At 48.8% G+C, this 16,759-nt stretch overlaps 1 protein-coding gene across 1 annotated transcript in view; it reads left to right on the forward strand.

Annotated features, from left to right (window-relative positions):
* LOC138528983 (heat shock cognate 71 kDa protein-like) overlaps nt 1-16,759 on the forward strand; it is an 819,952-nt gene that overhangs the window by 474,512 nt on the left and 328,681 nt on the right. The window contains exon 6 of the mRNA XM_069640807.1: nt 9,168-9,370. Coding sequence (XP_069496908.1) covers nt 9,168-9,370 — 203 coding nt within the window. The remainder of the gene's footprint in view (nt 1-9,167; nt 9,371-16,759) is intronic.

Raw genomic sequence — 16,759 nt, forward strand, 5'->3', positions numbered from 1 at the left:
ACATTTGTCTCCTGAAGAGTGGGAAGCATTCAGGGTCAAAATGATGGAGGTGTTTGAGAAAGCGAAGCCTCGGTCCGCGCCTTCTTTGGAAGCCGGCCGGGATTGTCATTGCTCCGACACTCGTGCGCCCTCGAGCGCGGGTGATCGAAAAAGGAAGGATAGAGAAACTTCCAGGACGCCGAGCGAAAAACGCTCGAGTCGAGTCGACCGTTCGAGGTCACCGACGCCGTCTGAGATCCATCACACCTCGAAGGGAAAATCTTCGAAGAGCGCCTCGACGCCCTCGAAGCAAAGCCCTCGGCGCCAAAGGCTCCAGCCAAGTCAGGGCAGCCAGAAAAAGGGAAAGATAAGGTTACAAGACCTGTAATATCCTCAGAGCCCTGTAATACACCTCCTCTTCCTCCTCCTCTCCCAGAGAAGGTTTTTAAGCCTCTCCCCAGGAAGAAGTTTTTCAAGTCCCTGACCTCAATCTTTGAGGAACAGGAGAGATCTGATGAGGAGAATGTACCTTTTGGGCTAGAATATGGCACCCCAAATGTCCCAGAATGCTTGATTTCAGAAGAAAGCAGAATGAGGGACTTGGTGGAATCATTACACAATGCAAGTGGTATTGACACATGTCCTGAAAAGGACTTTGGCAGACCAGAAACAGGAGAGCATGCCAGTCCATCATACCGTCAGTTAATGACGAAGGTAGTAGATTAATTAGGATGGGCTAGACCATCAGCCCAATTCATCCAGGATGATTTGACAGATAAATTGGACCATCGTCCCACCGAAGACCCAGTACTACCCTTTCATGTAGCCCTGCAAAATACAGTGGCCAAGAATTGGGAAACTCCGGATTCTATTCCTCTGGTAAATAAATCCCTCACCTCAAAATACTGCCCGGCCAGTAGCGACCCCGGCTATCTGTCAAAACATCCAACTCCCGAGAGTCTGGTCATACAGGCAGCCACAGCTTCTAACAAACTTACATACCCTTCTATCCCTCCAGACAGGGACGATAAGCGCGTGGATGGCTGGGCACGGAAGGTATTTTCAGCTGGGAGTATGGCTTTTAAATCTGCCAACTCCACATGTGCCTTGGCAAAATTTTCGTACACTCTGTGAGTGCATCGCAATGGCGGCGTAGCACATACCAGAAGGGAAAGAAAGGGAAGGATTCCTAGCCATCGTTAGAGATGGAAAGGAAGCCATGCAGGAATCCCTTCAATCTGGAGTGGACACTGCGGATAGTGTAAGCAGGTCCATGGGAACTAGCACGGTAATGCGCAGATTTGCATGGTTACGGAAGTCAGGTTTTGCACCGGACGTACAGAACTGCCTTCTGAACATGCCTTTTGAAGGGGCTCACCTTTTTGGCAACAAGGCTGACGAGAGCCTTGAGAGGTTGCAGACCTCAAAAGCAGCTGCCAAATCTTTAGGAGCTATTATTAGGCAACCTCAGCCTTTTCGTACGCCAGGACAATCGTGGAGGGGCCAAGCCTATCGTTACTACTCCTCATATGGAAAGGCGAGAGGAATGGCCAGTCAAAGGGGCCAGAGAAAGGCCACTCGCGGTAGACGAGCAAAACGTGCAAAGCCAGCTCCAGCTGCAGCCTCTTTGCCATCAGTGGCTACAACAACCGCCACAAAACCACTTTGAGGACTTACATCACAAAACACCTGTAGGAGGCAGGCTGTCACAGCATCTGCAAGAATGGCGAGCCATTACTTCAGATGTTTGGGCTCTAGAAATAATAGCCCAAGGCTACTGCCTTCCTTTTCTAACGCAACCTCAAAGCAATCCACCAGGGAGACACCCTTTGAAGTTTCGGACCCGCTCCTACAGCAGGAAGTTCTAACACTGCTGTAGAAAGGTGCTATAGAACCAGTCCATGCAGCGGAGAAGACCAAGGGATGGTACTCCCTGTATTTTTTTATCCCCAAAAAGGACGGAGGACTGAGACCCATAAGAAACTTGTTCAAGTTCCTCAGGAAGGACAACTTCAAGATGGTTACCCTTTCTCAGATCCTTCAGGCCCTTCAACTTCAGGACTGGGTGGTGTCACTGGACCTCCAGGATGCTTATTTTCATGTGCCGATTCATCTCAAGCACAGAAAATACCTGAGGTTCGTAGTTGGCGACTCACGCTATCAGTTTCGAGTCCTGCCATTCGGATTGACCTCCGCCCGAGGGTGTTCGCCAAGTTAATGGTAGTGGTGGCAGCACACCTCAGGAGAGGGGGGATTCATGACTACCCCTACATGGACTACTGGTTGATCAGGGCACGTTCTGCCGAGCAAGCACTGGATCATCTGAAAGTCACCTGCCACTTCCTCCACAGACTGGGCTTCTCCCTAAATTTCAAGAAGTCGCAAATGACACCTTCCCAACAGCTTCAGTACATAGGAACTGTATTAGACACATCCTTGAGAAAGAGCTTGCCTCCCAAGCCGAGGGCTCAAGACATTCTTCAGATGGTTTCCAAATTCCAAAATCCCCAAAATCTCCAGGCTTACGACTTTTTAAGGTTGCTCGCCCTCATGGCATCCTGCATCTTCCTGGTGCAAGAGGCACACTTCAGGATGAGATCCCTTCAATGGGCTCTAAAGACTCCGTGGTCCCAGTTCTCCGGTCAAATGACGGATCTCTCCAGCTTCCGAACAAAGTTCAACAAGATCTTCTATGCTGGACTTGTACAGAGAACATCCTAAAAGGAGAACCTTTTTGGCAACCATGGCCGGAGATCACAGTCGTGACGGACGCCTCACTCATGGGGTGGGGAGCTCATGCCAACGATCTGACAATCAGCGGTCGTTGGTCTCCATCGGAGTCCAAACTGCACATCAACCTTTTAGAGCTGAGGGCAATCAGACTAGCGCTGAAGGCTTTCCTGCCATCTGTCAGGGGAAAGAATGCCCTGATAATGACGGACAAAACAGAGGCCATGCATTATCTAAACAAAAGAGGAGGTGTGGGGTCACTACCTCTGTGCAGAGAGGCAATGCAGCTCTGGTATTGGGCAATTCAGGAAGGAATCTCTTTAACAGCAATTCATCTAGCCGGGGAGGAGAATATGACAGCAGATGCTCTGAGCAGGCAGAGCACGGTGTCCCACGAATGGGAACTGGCTCAGGAAGTCATTCAAGAGATCTTCGCCCTTTGGGGAACCCTCAAGTAGACCTATTTGCAACCGGTATCAACCGAAAGTGCGAAAGGTATTGCTCAAGGGAATTTCCCCCGAGAGGAGCCCTGGGGGACGTGTTTGTGGTGGAGTGGAATTTCCCACTATTGCATGCGTTCCCTCCGATTCCCGTCATTCCTCAGGTCATCAGGAGGCTGAGACGCTTCGGGAGCCGCATGATCCTAATTGCCCCGGATTGGGCCAAGAGAACGTGGTTGTCATGATCTCTGCTTCCAAAAGGTCAGGGTTTTCCCAACTCTTCCGAGGGCCAACCAGTCCCAATTGGGACCTTTTGGACCCAGTCCTGGCGCCAGTGGCACCAGGCTCATAAATGTGCCCAGTCCCAGCGCTGGAAGCGCCGGGCTCATAATGCTTGGGTGGACTTACCTGCAGCAGACCATGCTGCTTACTTGCCTGCCAGCTGAGCCTCTGATCCTCTTCTGTTTGGAACTACTTTTCCTGTTGGGTGGGGCAGGAGCCACTCCCTAGATTCAGAACACTGGAACTCTTCTGGAAAGCAGGAACTCTTTTCTTACCTAGGCGTGGCTGTGGAAGGAGACACCTAAGCACTACAGGAGGCTATTTAAACCACACCCGGTGGATGAATCTTGCTTTGCGTTATTCTGCATCCTCTGCAGCAGAACGCTCATCGTGTCTTCTGCATCGGATCCTGGGCCTAAGGAAAAAGGCTTACCATCCTGAATCCAGTCTTCAGCAACACCTATAAAGACAAGAAAGAACAGGTTAGCATTCCGGCATCTGAAAGACAAAGGCTTACCATCCTGAATCCAGTCTTCAGCAACACCTATAAAGACAAGAAAGAACAGGTTAGCATTCCGGCATCTGAAAGACAAAGGCTTACCTACTCTTCGTGCGCTCCGGAGGTCTTCACACTGCATTCCGGCATCTGAAAGACAAAAGCTTACCGACTCTTTGCACGCTCCGGAGGCCTTCGGCGCTGCATCCTGCATCTGAAAGACAAAACAAGGTGCGTTTAAAGACATTGGGGAACTTTAATACTCACGTGCCATTACTCCTTTCCACATCAACCCCAGTGGGTATTCCGGCACCCTGCAGCCGCTCCGAACTCGTACCTGCAAAATAAAAGACAGAGCGCATCGTGAAGCAGGCAACAAGCGCTTACTTACGTGCTTCCAGGCGCTTCTATTCATCATACAGACTCCATCTTCAACTCACTTCAGCCCGTCATCCGCCATCGCCGGAACCTGCAAAACAAGAGACATCATTGCTAAAGACTTTAAAGACAATAGAATTACTCGAAACTTACCGTTCGTGCAGTAAACGACGGACAGCAGTCCTCTGAAGTCAAGAGGCCTGCGCTACCGATCCAGTGAAGAAACTGGTTACAGCACCCTGCCCCGAGGCAGATGGAGAGCTCGGCATTCACTTACCTAAGGTGAGAGCGTTAACCTTTGGGGGCCTACAGGAGAGCAAAAAAGGGAAGAGATAGGGACACCCCAATAACCCCAGTTCATTAATCCCATATTTTCTGTCTGCAGACATCTTACTCTTGAAGTCAGGCATACAGTGCACAGAGGTCCAGCCCAAAGAGCCAACCGGGTTCTACACATCACCTTTGAAGATACAGTAGTCGCCCAGTCAAGACCGGCGCCTCTGCGAGAATCAGGTTAGCGTTACAGAACGCAAAGCCTACCGCAAAACTCTCGCCCAGGCACTATGGAAACCTCGGATACTGACCACCTAGCCCAGTTACTTGGGGAACTAAGGGCAGAAGTGCATGCAGCTCGTCAGGAAACGAATGCTCTAAGAAGGGAACTAATTATTTCCAAGGAGAGAACAGACGGTCTTGCTAGACAATTGCTACAGTCACAAGCCGGACAAACCCCGTTACCCGCATCCGGGGCAAATCTTCCTTCAACATCCTCTATGAATCCAGTGCAGATCAACCTACCTGGGAATGTACCTCTGGCTCCGCCCGAACGATTTTCTGGTGACCCAAAGAGGTTTGCAGTATTTATCAATCAGTGCCGGTTGCACTTCTTATGCCGGCCAGCAGCCTTTCCAACTGATCAAGCTAAAGTAGCTTTTGTACTTTCGTACCTTAGTGGCAATGCGGCAGACTGGTCGATCCCTCTAGTTAATCAAGATGATCCGGTTCTCCATGATTTTCAAGCCTTTCAGCTTAGTATGGAAAAACTGTTCGCAAGACATTCACAGGGGCAGGCCTTGGACAATGAGCTTCTTTCGTTGCGACAGGGTAATCAAGACCTTTTGGCTTATATTGCATCTTTCAATAGACTAATAGCGGAAACTCAATGGCCTGAGGACAAAAGGATTACGCTGTTTTACAGAGGTCTACGTGGAGAGCTCAAAGACGTTTTAGCCCAAGTAATGAATCCCCCACAAGACTGTTCGGATTATATAGACTTGGTCGTTCAAATAGATCATAGACTGCAGAACAGGAAGGCCGACCGTTCCAAGTTTGATGCTCGAGTATTTTCCAAACCGCCAACTCCTTCCAAAGGAGTAGACTCCGGGGAACCCATGCAAATTGGGGGTCTGAAAGGTCCTCTAACACAAAAGGAGCGGGAAAGGAGAAAACAGTTGCAATTATGCCTATATGGCGGAAACTCAGGGCACTTTCTTCGAGACTGTCCGGTGAAACCTGCCAAGAAGGCAGTAGGAGCTGCAGTTACCAAAGTTACAAACTCTGAGCAGGGAAACGACCTTGCCCGACAAGAATAGAGGTCCTCTTGCCGAGCGTGAAAACCAGTTCCGTGACCTCGCATTTCGTGATACCTATGGTCCTCATTAGCCCTGATAATCCGGATCGATTACATGCAATTGAAGCTTACGTCGACAGCGGTGCCATCGGCAATTATGTGGATCATGAAATGGTTTTGAGGATGAATCTAACTCTTTGTCCCAAGGCTGTAAAGGACGTCATTACTACAGTGGATGGTACGGAGATAGCCTCCGGGCCAGTAACGCATACCACTCAAGAGGTGACGCTAGTAAGTCAAGATGGACACCATGAGAAGATCGTGTTCGATGTGATCAAGGCCCCTCAGTTTCAGATTATTCTAGGAATACCTTGGTTAGAGAAACACAATCCTCTGATCGATTGGCGAGCAAGAACGGTCCAGTTTCCAGAATGTGTCTCTACTTGTCGCCTTCATCGGGGAAACCAGCTCACGTGCCCCTCCACGGAATTATCACCCATCATAGGATTCTGGGCTCCATCACCCATCAGCTTAGGAAACCAGTGCTCTTTTTCCTGCTTGTTTGCTTGTACTGTACTCATTTGATTGCTAATAAAGGTTTTCCTTTACAGCTGCCTTGGGTTTCGACATTCCGTGGTTCCGGGCTTCAAGAACTACACATCTGTGGCCTCAATGATCGCATAGGGAGTAATCTTGTATTCTCTCTCTGTGGTACTTGGGGACGGAGGTATCATACTCTTCACGACAATCAAGCAACCTGACAACGCGTTTCCTCTGTTGCCCCTCCTGCTGCGAGTCATCAATCGACACAAATGGTGCCGGTGCAAGATGATCCTCGTTGCCCCGGCGTGGCCGAGAAAGGTTTAGTACCCAGACCTTCTTAGCATGTCGACGTCGCCACCAGTCAAGCTGCCTGTGGTCACGGATCTGCTCACTAGAGAAGGAGGCTCAATCTTACATCACAGGATCGCTGAAACTGAAGGCTTGGCAGCCTTAGATTTCGGTGGGTACAAGCTTCCGGCGGACGGCAGGGAGGTACTTGCCAGGGCCAGATGGTCATCGACTCTTAAGTGCTACGGGCACAAGTGGAAGCGATTTGCGACATGTTGCTGGACACAGAAGATCAACCCTCTGAGGGTCACGGCCCACAGATCCTTCGATACTTATTGCCCTTGGCCAAGGCAGCGCTGGCGCACACCTCCATCTAGGAGCATCTGGCGGCTATTTCCTCCCACACCAGGTCTCTGGGACAGTCTTCTCTTTTGTCACACCGTCTGGTCAAGGAGTTCCTTAAAGGACTGTTCCGATCGTTCCCGCCGGTGAAGGCCCCCTTCTCCCCTCAGCGTGAGAACTGAAAGTGGTTCTGACGAGGCTCATGGGAGGGGGGGGCGTTCGAGCCTATGCATCAAGCCCCTCTCAAGTACCTTTCGTGGAAGACTGCTTTCCTTGTGGCCATCACCTCTGCCAGGAGAGTAGGTGAGATCCAGGCCCTGTCCTGCAAGCAGCCTTATCTGGCTTTCCACGATACGAGGGTGGTGCTGCGGACACACGCTTCTTTCATGCCAAAGGTTTCGTTGGAATTCCATCTCAACAAGCCTTTGGTGTTGCCGGTGTTTTTTGCTACGCCTTTGTCGCCGGCTGAAAGGACTTGGCATTCGCTGGATGTGTTGCGTGCGCTGAAGTTCTATGTGGCTCGCACAAAGAGTCTCAGGAAGCCATCTCAACTTTTTGTGAACATTGGTCCTGTGAACCATGGGAAGGCCTTGTCCAAGACTTCCATCTGCAGGCTCTCCGGCTGCATCACTCATTGTCACCGGTTGGCAAACTGACCGCTGCCTGGCCGTCCGTGAGCCCATTATACCAGAGCGATCGCTGTGACGGCGGCGTTCCTGTTTGGTGTGCCACGTCTAGACATCTGCAGGGCTGCTACGTGGAGGTCTAAGCACACCTTCACAAGATTCTACTGTGTCGCCAGGAATTCCAGAGAGGAGTCCGGGGTTGACCAAGCAGTGCTGCACAACCTGTTCGCTTGTAGGTGAGCCTGGTCCGGAGGTAAGAGTAATTGCTTCTGTTGAGCCTTGCCACCTCCCGTGGTTGTGTATGTATGTACTGCTATGTATTCACTAGTCATGAGCATGTGAATCCATGGCTGACCCCATGCTGGAGAAGGAACAAGTTACTTACCTGTAACTGTTGTTCTCCAGCATGGGTCTGTCATGGATTCACATGCGAACCCTACCCCCCCGCCCCCCACCTCTCCCGCCCCTCTGCGGCTCTTCTTGGTCATACTGCCACTTAACATGCTACCAAATCTGAAGATGGCTGCCACAGGAGGGGCTTAGGGAAAGGGCAGTCATTGGCTGGGGGCAGTATAGCCCAGAGCTCAGTGATTGGTTTATAGGAGAAAGACAGTTTGTTAGTGAAAGTGAAACTGTTTTTTCTTTTACTGAGATTCCCGGCCTGACGACTGGGAATATTCATGAGCATGTGAATCCTTGCCAGACCCATGCTGTAGAACACCAATTACAGGTAAGTAACATGTTCCTTTTCCATCCATCCCTCAACAGAGGGCTGTTTAAATAAAATCTCCTTAACCAGCGCCATCTTCCATGTGCTGTGTTGCTGAGGGTATTCGGGTACCCCTGTGAAACTTTGGTTCTGCAACAACTCTATGGGTCATTCATAGGGACTCCTTAACTCTTTGAAGTTAAACCTAGTCATTTCAAAAGTTGCAGCCTTATTGAACACCTTTGGCCAGAAACAGTTGCCCCAGCAGTGGAGCCATGCTGGATCCCACCAAGGCATTTTCGCCTCAGCTTGCCCAAATTCTATCTTGAGAGGGCGAAGTACTTTTTTTCCTCTAGCGTTGTTGTGTAACCTGTAGCATTTCCACAGAAGAGTATAAAGCGTTAAAGGCACCCATCTATCCCTGCATGCTAAACTGTCGTCTTTAGAGATTCACCATTAAACAGTCTCCCAGCTCCCAACCCATCCAGCACCACACCAGAGATTTCTTTCACACCTATTTGGTTAAAGGAAAGGTGGTGTAGATGTCTGCAAGGTGGCAATTTGGGTTTCCATGAATGCTTTATGTAAACATTTCTTCCTAGACCCCAGAACTAGACCGGATGCTCAGTTTGGAGCATTTATGGTCAGCAAGTTCCAATTCAGACAGTATGCAACAAGTATGGAGTTGTCACTATGGTGGGTAACGTCTTCTTACCAAGCTTCATTTGTCATACTGTTCAACTGTACTGGTTAAGGAGTATTGTGGTCATTTCTTTTTTTGCAGCTGTCCAGGCAGCTATCCTTTCTGGCGACAAATCTGAGAATGTGCAGGACCTGCTGCTTCTTGATGTAACACCACTGTCTCTGGGCATTGAGACAGCTGGGGGTGTAATGACGGCTCTGATCAAGCGCAACACCACCATCCCAACCAAGCAGACTCAAACATTCACCACTTACTCCGACAACCAGCCTGGCGTCCTCATCCAGGTGAGTTCTGGGTGTTGGGGTGTAAGTAAGGGTGGCAGGGAGATGGCAGCAATAGCAGGAGGGGCTTTATAGAGCCCTTAAACAGCAGAGAGAGAGGTGAGTTGATCAGGGAATGGGGCAACCATGAGAAAAGGTGTGTACAGGGGACGTACAAGCACACATTTTAAAACAAATTGGCCATTTCCCAGCAAGGGATGTTGCATAGGCTTTTGATATACCTTTTCTTCAAGATATTTTGATGCATATTATCATATGTTTGAAATGCAATTTTTAACATAGGAATTCAACCGTGACCTGTTCACCAGTATTCCGTTTTTTTTTTCCTCGATTAACATTCTTTTAACTACACTTCAGGGTAAGGACTTCTCTTCGCTAGTTAGTTCACATACTTTCAATATGAAATGCCAAGTAGTCAAATAAGCAATATGAAAGAAAAGTATCTGAAATACCATACACACTATAAAATGTATATTGCTGTAGACCCTGTCAACAGGCAGACACCACAATACTGAAAGATTTTTCAGGGCTGCGTGGCTGACCTTATTAATTTTTTTTTTTTTATTTGAATACGGTTTTATTAAACCTTTACAAAAGAATTTACAAAGAGAAAAAAAGACATCTTTACAGAGAAAAGAAAAGTTCACAAAGGTAGTTCATAGTAAAAAAATCAACAGAGCAGGCAAATATCCACATAGCATTTGTGGAATAAAACAATTCCTAAAAAATAACCAAAAGAATTACATCCTTAAAAATGTACCTACATATATTATTTTTTTTTAAAAGGCAGAGTGGTCACGCAATAAAGTCGATAAAAGAGACGACAAACAATTTCTTTCTTTCCCGCAATTATCTAGGGCGATCTAAATGGAGAGTCAAAATAAATCCAGAAAGAGCCAATCACTCTCGCGTGTATTGTACACATAGACAACATTGCCAGACAAGGTCAGTAGGTTGGCCAGAGTACAGATCCTCAGCAAGCTTAAACAAGAATCTCTTAGGGTATTTATTTGGGTGCAGTGAAGGATAAGGTGTTCAGCCGTTTCAGGTGCTAAATGACAAAATCTACATAGGCTATCATCCTCCACCTTAATTCGATTTCTTCTCAACATAGTATCCAGAGTAGGAAAGATATTCCAACGTAGCCTTAACAAAAGAGACCGATGTATTCTATTTGGGAACATGGTGAGAATCTTGGAGAGGGAGCCTCTTTTCTTATGTTCATGTGATAAGTAGCTCATCGATTTATATGAGAGAAAGGTATGTGTGGTAAGAGACCAATCATAGTCTAGCAACTTCTTTTTGGTTTTCATCGGACTGGTGTTTAGTTGCCCCAAATCAGAATCAACACTTTGGAGGATCTTTTCGCACGAATTGCAAAATTTACTTAGAAAACCAGAGAAATCAATGTTGCTTCCTACTAGCTCATATAAGGTATAAACTGATGGAGCCTTAATTTTTGCATATAGCGTAAGCATCCTCCAATGCACAAGAGACTTTAAAGAGACTTATCCCAATTCATATTGAATTGCAGTGAGAGGAACCGCGTTCGGTAGGCCGAGGATCCGTCTCCAGATTCCACCTTCAATTACATTCAATTTAGACACAGTTTGCTCCGTGCATAGTTCCAGGCCATAGGCCAATTTGGGAGCTCATTTCCCTTAAAACAAAGGAGAGCTGGTTTTATGGAAAATCTCCCATATTTACGGTCGATTTTTAGAATCTGATTTTCCAATAATTTGGCTTTATTAAAAAGCACATCAAGCTGCCCTCTCAATTCCCTATATGCACCAACATAATAGCCCAAATAGCTAAAGCTGCTATAGATGCCCACCTTCACCCCCTCCAAGTTCCAAGAAAAGGTTGGGTTCTTATGGGCTCCTTTGCACCTTATTCATTTATTTTTCCTTCATTGGATCTTTCATGGATTTACATGCTCTTGAACATTTCCCGTTGTCAGGCTGGGAATCCTCAGTAACAATAAAGCAGTTTACCTTCAAAAATGTGTAAACTTCTTGTCACTTTAGTACTCTGTTAGAGTAATTTTTGGTCATACTGCCCACATCCTATTAGGCCGGTCCCCTTAGCTCCACCCCTGATGGCTATCTTCAGATTGTTTACTGCACGTTAAGTGTTAGGAGTCTTCGAGAATTCTCTCTTCTACAATTTTGACTTTTTTGTATATTTTTGATCGTTTTTTCCATCAGATCTTCATGTTTGGTTCTGTATCGCTTCTCGCCGATGGTGGTGAAGTTTCAGCCCATTCTATTGCCTCCAGAGTACTAATCTTCCGTCTGAGGTCTGTCTGTTGAGATGGCAGACACGAGGAAGAAAAGCCTTTTGAAGGTCTGCTTGATGTGTAATCTGAAAATCGTTTACATCGAGGATCTTCATTTGTCTGTATCCAGGCCGCAACTTAAACAACTGTATCATTTGCCAGTCGTTTCCATTACAGACGCCCAAGGACCACCCCAGCAGGTTAGTGACCTGGTTGGATGAAGGTGCCAGGGCCTCTGTCCAAAGGTTATGTCTCTGCCAGACACAGCAGATCTCTAGAGCACACTCCCTCTTCAAAGAGGTCAAGGTCCCAGGAGGATTCTCCCTGGGGAAAGAAAGCAAAAAAGGGACATGGATCCCACATCGTTGACTTCCTTGTGTATGCCTATGGTCACCTTGTTGACCACTTAGCACCGAGAACGGCCCGGTCGACGACACAGTTGCCCCAAATCCTGGTTGATGATGAAAAACTCTTCGACAACCTCGTCGACCACCTCAGCAGCAATGTCAACTAGTAAACCCATTACTTCTGTCCCGTCGACCGCTTTGTCAGTGACCAAATGAATGTCATTGCAATCCAGGCCTGCGCCATCGCCAAGCACGTCTGCATCGTCGTCAATGCCTATTCAGATTCCGTTGGTTTCCATGTTCCCAAGGGCAGTTTTGATGGACAAAGATGTCCCATCCGCATTATTGTACCTCCCCAGGCCAACTCGTGCTCAGTCCCTGTTTTCACTGGTTTCTCCAGCATTGGATCTTTCATGGATTCACATGCTTAGAATATTCCCCGTCGTCAGACTGGGAAACCTCGGTACACATATATAGTCGTTTCCTATAGGCAAAAACTTCCGACACTTGTGTGTCCTATCCACATCTACGTCCTCTCCGGGGCCGTCCACGCAAGCCCCGTTGGACGTAATGGTATAAAAGGCCCCGCCCCCCGCAGGTCTCCTCAGATTTCAACCGTCTCCAAAGATAGTGGGATCTCCTCGCGTAGTCTCTACTGCTAGATTTTGTCGAACTCCTGTGAGTTTGTTAATTTTATCGGAATGTCGGGAAAACCTCTATTTCGCCCGTGCGCCACGTGCGGATTGAAGAAGGTTTATGAGGGGGACGGCCATTTAGACTGTATTTATTGCCTCCACCCTCACCACTCGGCAGACCAGTGTGAAATATGTAAAGGTTTTTCCCAGAAAACCCTGAAGGATCGTAATCGACGGCTGGTATCCTGGTTAAATGACGGTGCGGGAGCGTACCCTCAGTCGGAGGTGGGCTCTGTGCGCAGCGTGGCCTCTGCGAAAACATCAGGAGCCCCTCGACGCTCAACTTCGTCGGAACCTCCGGCTAAGAAGTCACGACCTGTGGAAAAGGACGTTCCACGAAGTCACTCTTCTAAGGACTCTTCTAAAGACTCTGCAAGAAAGACATCTTCGTCAACTTCGTCGAAGAAAGGAAAGGAGAGGCCTAAATCCTCCTCGGGCGATCAACACAGATCAGCCACGAGTAGAGATTCGGATAAACGCAGGGAGAGCGCTGTGAAGGCGGGACCGCCTAAACCACCTGCAGGCAAATCGTCGGCGACGACGAACCAGTCGGTGTCCTCACTGCCTCTGACGCAGTCGATTTCACCCGTCATCAACCCAGCGACGATGTCCTCGTCGACGGAAGTTCTGGCCTGGAGACCAGAAGTATTTGATATGGGGTTGCCTGACACATTGCTACAGGAACAGGCAGCTTCAATTGCCTCGAAAGAAGACGACGGCTTCAGAATTGTGAGCCCGGAGGACCTCGGTCTACGAGCCAGGTTTCCATCAGGAGCAACCTGCTCTCAGGTGTTTACCCAACCTCCAAGCTCTCAGGCGACCCTGTCCATGGAGGTACTGTCCTCCTTACACTCGCTGCTGAAATCGCTGGACGAAAGGCTTCCACCTGTACCGTCGACACCCCCCGTCGACGAGCCCGGCCCTTCACACCGCCCGACCACATCGATCGGGGTTCCAACTACTCCAGCAGTCCAGGAGGAAGGTGAGCTTTCTGACTCCCTATCTGACCACGGGTCCGCGTCAAATAGGGAGTCATCTAGGGATCCATCCTGGGTGTCGGATGTGGAAATGGAAACACCAAAGAGTCCCACTCACCCGTCACCACCGGACGATATAGGTGCCTTTCATTCTATGATGGAAAAAGCGTGCAAGGAGTTTGGCCTGGTCCAACAGGAGGAGAAAATGGACTGTTTTCTTTTTGACCATATGGGCAAGAGTAGACGCTCAATATTCTCAATACCCATTTTAGACCATGTCTGGAAAGAAGGTGTTCAAACCATGCGTCACCCATTTTCTGAGCCGGCTGTCAAAGGCTGCATGGAAAAGAAATTTAAAGTTCCAGACTCTACACCGAAGTGTCTTTCGGCTCAACCTACACCGGACTCGGTGGTATCGTCGGCGGCGACGAGAAAAGCAAAGGCCCAACATAAATGCTCTACCCCTCCAGATAATGAGGCGAGGCGCCAAGACGTGTTTGGTAAGAAGGTTCTTTCTGTGGGGGCCTCAACAGTGAAAGCAGCTAACTCCCTGGCGATTGTGGCCATATATGACAGGGAGATGTGGCACAGGCTGGCACCTATCCTGGACCACCTCCCGGAAGAACATAGAAGAATGGCGATGTCCCTGGTTCGAGAAGGCGAAGATGCATCGAATCATGCTATTAACATAGCGGTGGACCTGGCAGATTCGGGTTTTAAACAAATAAATAACAGTTGTTCTAAGACGCCAGGCTTGGCTTAAGTGCACCAACTTCAGACCCGAAGTACAGTATAAAATTTTGGACATGCCCTTCGAAGGTGATCTTCTTTTCGGGGAAAAGGTGGACGAGGCCTTAAAGGGCATGAAGGAGGACTCAGATACAGCACGCTCGTTGGGTTCTCTCCAGAGCGGTAAGCCCTTTCGTTCTTTTCGTCCCTTTAGAGGAGCATCTGGAAACTCAAGATTCTCAGGAACCAGGGATAGATCTTTTGGTAGATCAGCGTATCCTTCCCAAGGATATAAACGCGCCTCTCAGACCTCAAGCCGGCGCAGAAACTTCCAGTCTTCCAAGAGACGACCAATTTATTCGTCGTCGACGAGCAAACAGAAAGACCAGCAATGACGGGAAGCGTACTGTTCTGGGAGGAAGAGTGTCAAGCTGCATCGAGGAATGGGAGACCATCACAACAGATCAGTGGGTTTTGGACACTGTGAGGTACGGACATTCCCTACTATTCAAATACAAACCTCCAAAATGTCCACCAATACACCTATCCCAGCCACATCTAAACATCTTGCGGCAGGAAGTAACACTCATGTTACAGAAAGGCGCCATCGAATTAGTCCCTGCATCGCAGAAAGGCCTAGGGGTATACTCACGGTGTTTTGTGGTAAAAAGCCAAACGGAAAATGGCGCCCTATTCTCGACCTGCGAGACCTCAACAAGACCCTACAGAGTCAAAAATTCAAAATGCTTACACTGCAGGAGGTGATCAAATCCGTCCAAAGGGACGATTTTTTGGCGTCACTAGATCTACAGGACGCGTACTTCCACATTCCGGTGTGTCAAAAACACAGGAGGTTTCTGAGGTTCATGGTAGGTCAGACACACTACCAATTTGCAGTGCTCCCATTCGGTCTAAAGTCCTCCCCAAGAACGTTTACAAAATGTTTGGCGCCTGTGGCAGCCTGGCTGCGAAAGGGAGGGCATCATGTATACCCGTACCTCGACGACTGGCTTGTGAGGGGATCCTCCCCAGCGTCGACCAACGACAGCGTACAAGCCACCTTACAACTTCTGCAACGACTGGGGTTTGCAGTGAACTTCGAAAAGTCTTCTCTAAAGCCCTCAAGGAGCTTGAAGTTCTTGGGAGCTCAATTCGAAACCCACTCGGGAATAGTGAAACCGTCCCTAGACAGAATATTGAAGATCGAACAACTGACGAGTCAACTTCGCCTACAGAGCACATTTTCCGTGAGAAAATATGTGGCAATCCTGGGTTCCATGGCTTCCTGCATCCACCTAGTAGCAAACTGCCGATTGTTCATGAGGCCTCTACAGGAGTTCCTGTCGGACAGATGGAAGCAGGCCACGGGCCGGTGGTCAGACAGGATAACCGTCGACGACGAGGGTGTCATCAGATCCCTCCAATGGTGGAAAATCTTTCACAACCTGGACAGAGGGGTTCCTCTACAAGAGCCGGAATTTCAGAACACCATCATCACGGACGCCTCCCTGACGGGCTGGGGAGCACACATGAACGATCATCAAACTCAGGGCAGATGGTCTTCGACCGAATCGCACCTACACATCAACGTGCTGGAACTGAGGGCAGTGAGATGGGCCCTGAAATCATTCCTTCCACATATCAAAGGATCAAAAGTAAGAGTGCTGACAGACAACACGACAGCCATGTTCTACTTAATAAAGCAAGGCAGCACCAGATCCAGGACCCTTTCGGCGGAAGCTCAAAAGACCTGGCACTGGGCTTTGAAACACAACATATCCTTAGTGGCTTACCATCTCCCGGGTGTGAAGAATGTGCAAGCGGATTCCCTGAGCAGGACAATGGCTCAAATACACGAGTGGGAGCTGGACACCGGTCAGCTACAAATAATCTTCGAAAGGTGGGGGACCCCCTCAATCGACCTCTTCGCCACGAAAGAAAACAGGAAATGCGAACAGTTCGCGAGCAGATGGCCTCAAAAAGGATCCCTGGGGGAAGCGTTCTCGTTTCCCTGGACGGACAAATTCCTGTACGCTTTCCCTCCGTTCCCCCTTATACGGAGGACAATCCAGGGGATTCGCAGGTACAAATGCCGGGTCATTTTAGTGGCTCCGTATTGGCCGAGACAACCATGGTTTTCCGACCTCCTACATCTGTCGTTGGAACAGCCTATAACTCTCCAGAAAGTGCCGAACCTACTGTCCAGGGACAAGGGAACGGTGTGGCACCACAATCCGGACAGCCTCAACTTAACAGCATGGCTCCTGACTTTTCAGAGTTTGGCAGCTTGAAAGTCTCGTCGGATTGCCGGAGAATTCTGCAGGCGGCTAGGGCCCCTTCGACTAACAAATCATACATATGCAAAT

Source organism: Ambystoma mexicanum, chromosome 1q (genome assembly GCF_040938575.1).
Source record: "Ambystoma mexicanum isolate Mex_15411 chromosome 1q, UKY_AmexF1_1, whole genome shotgun sequence".
Lineage (NCBI taxonomy): Eukaryota > Metazoa > Chordata > Amphibia > Caudata > Ambystomatidae > Ambystoma > Ambystoma mexicanum.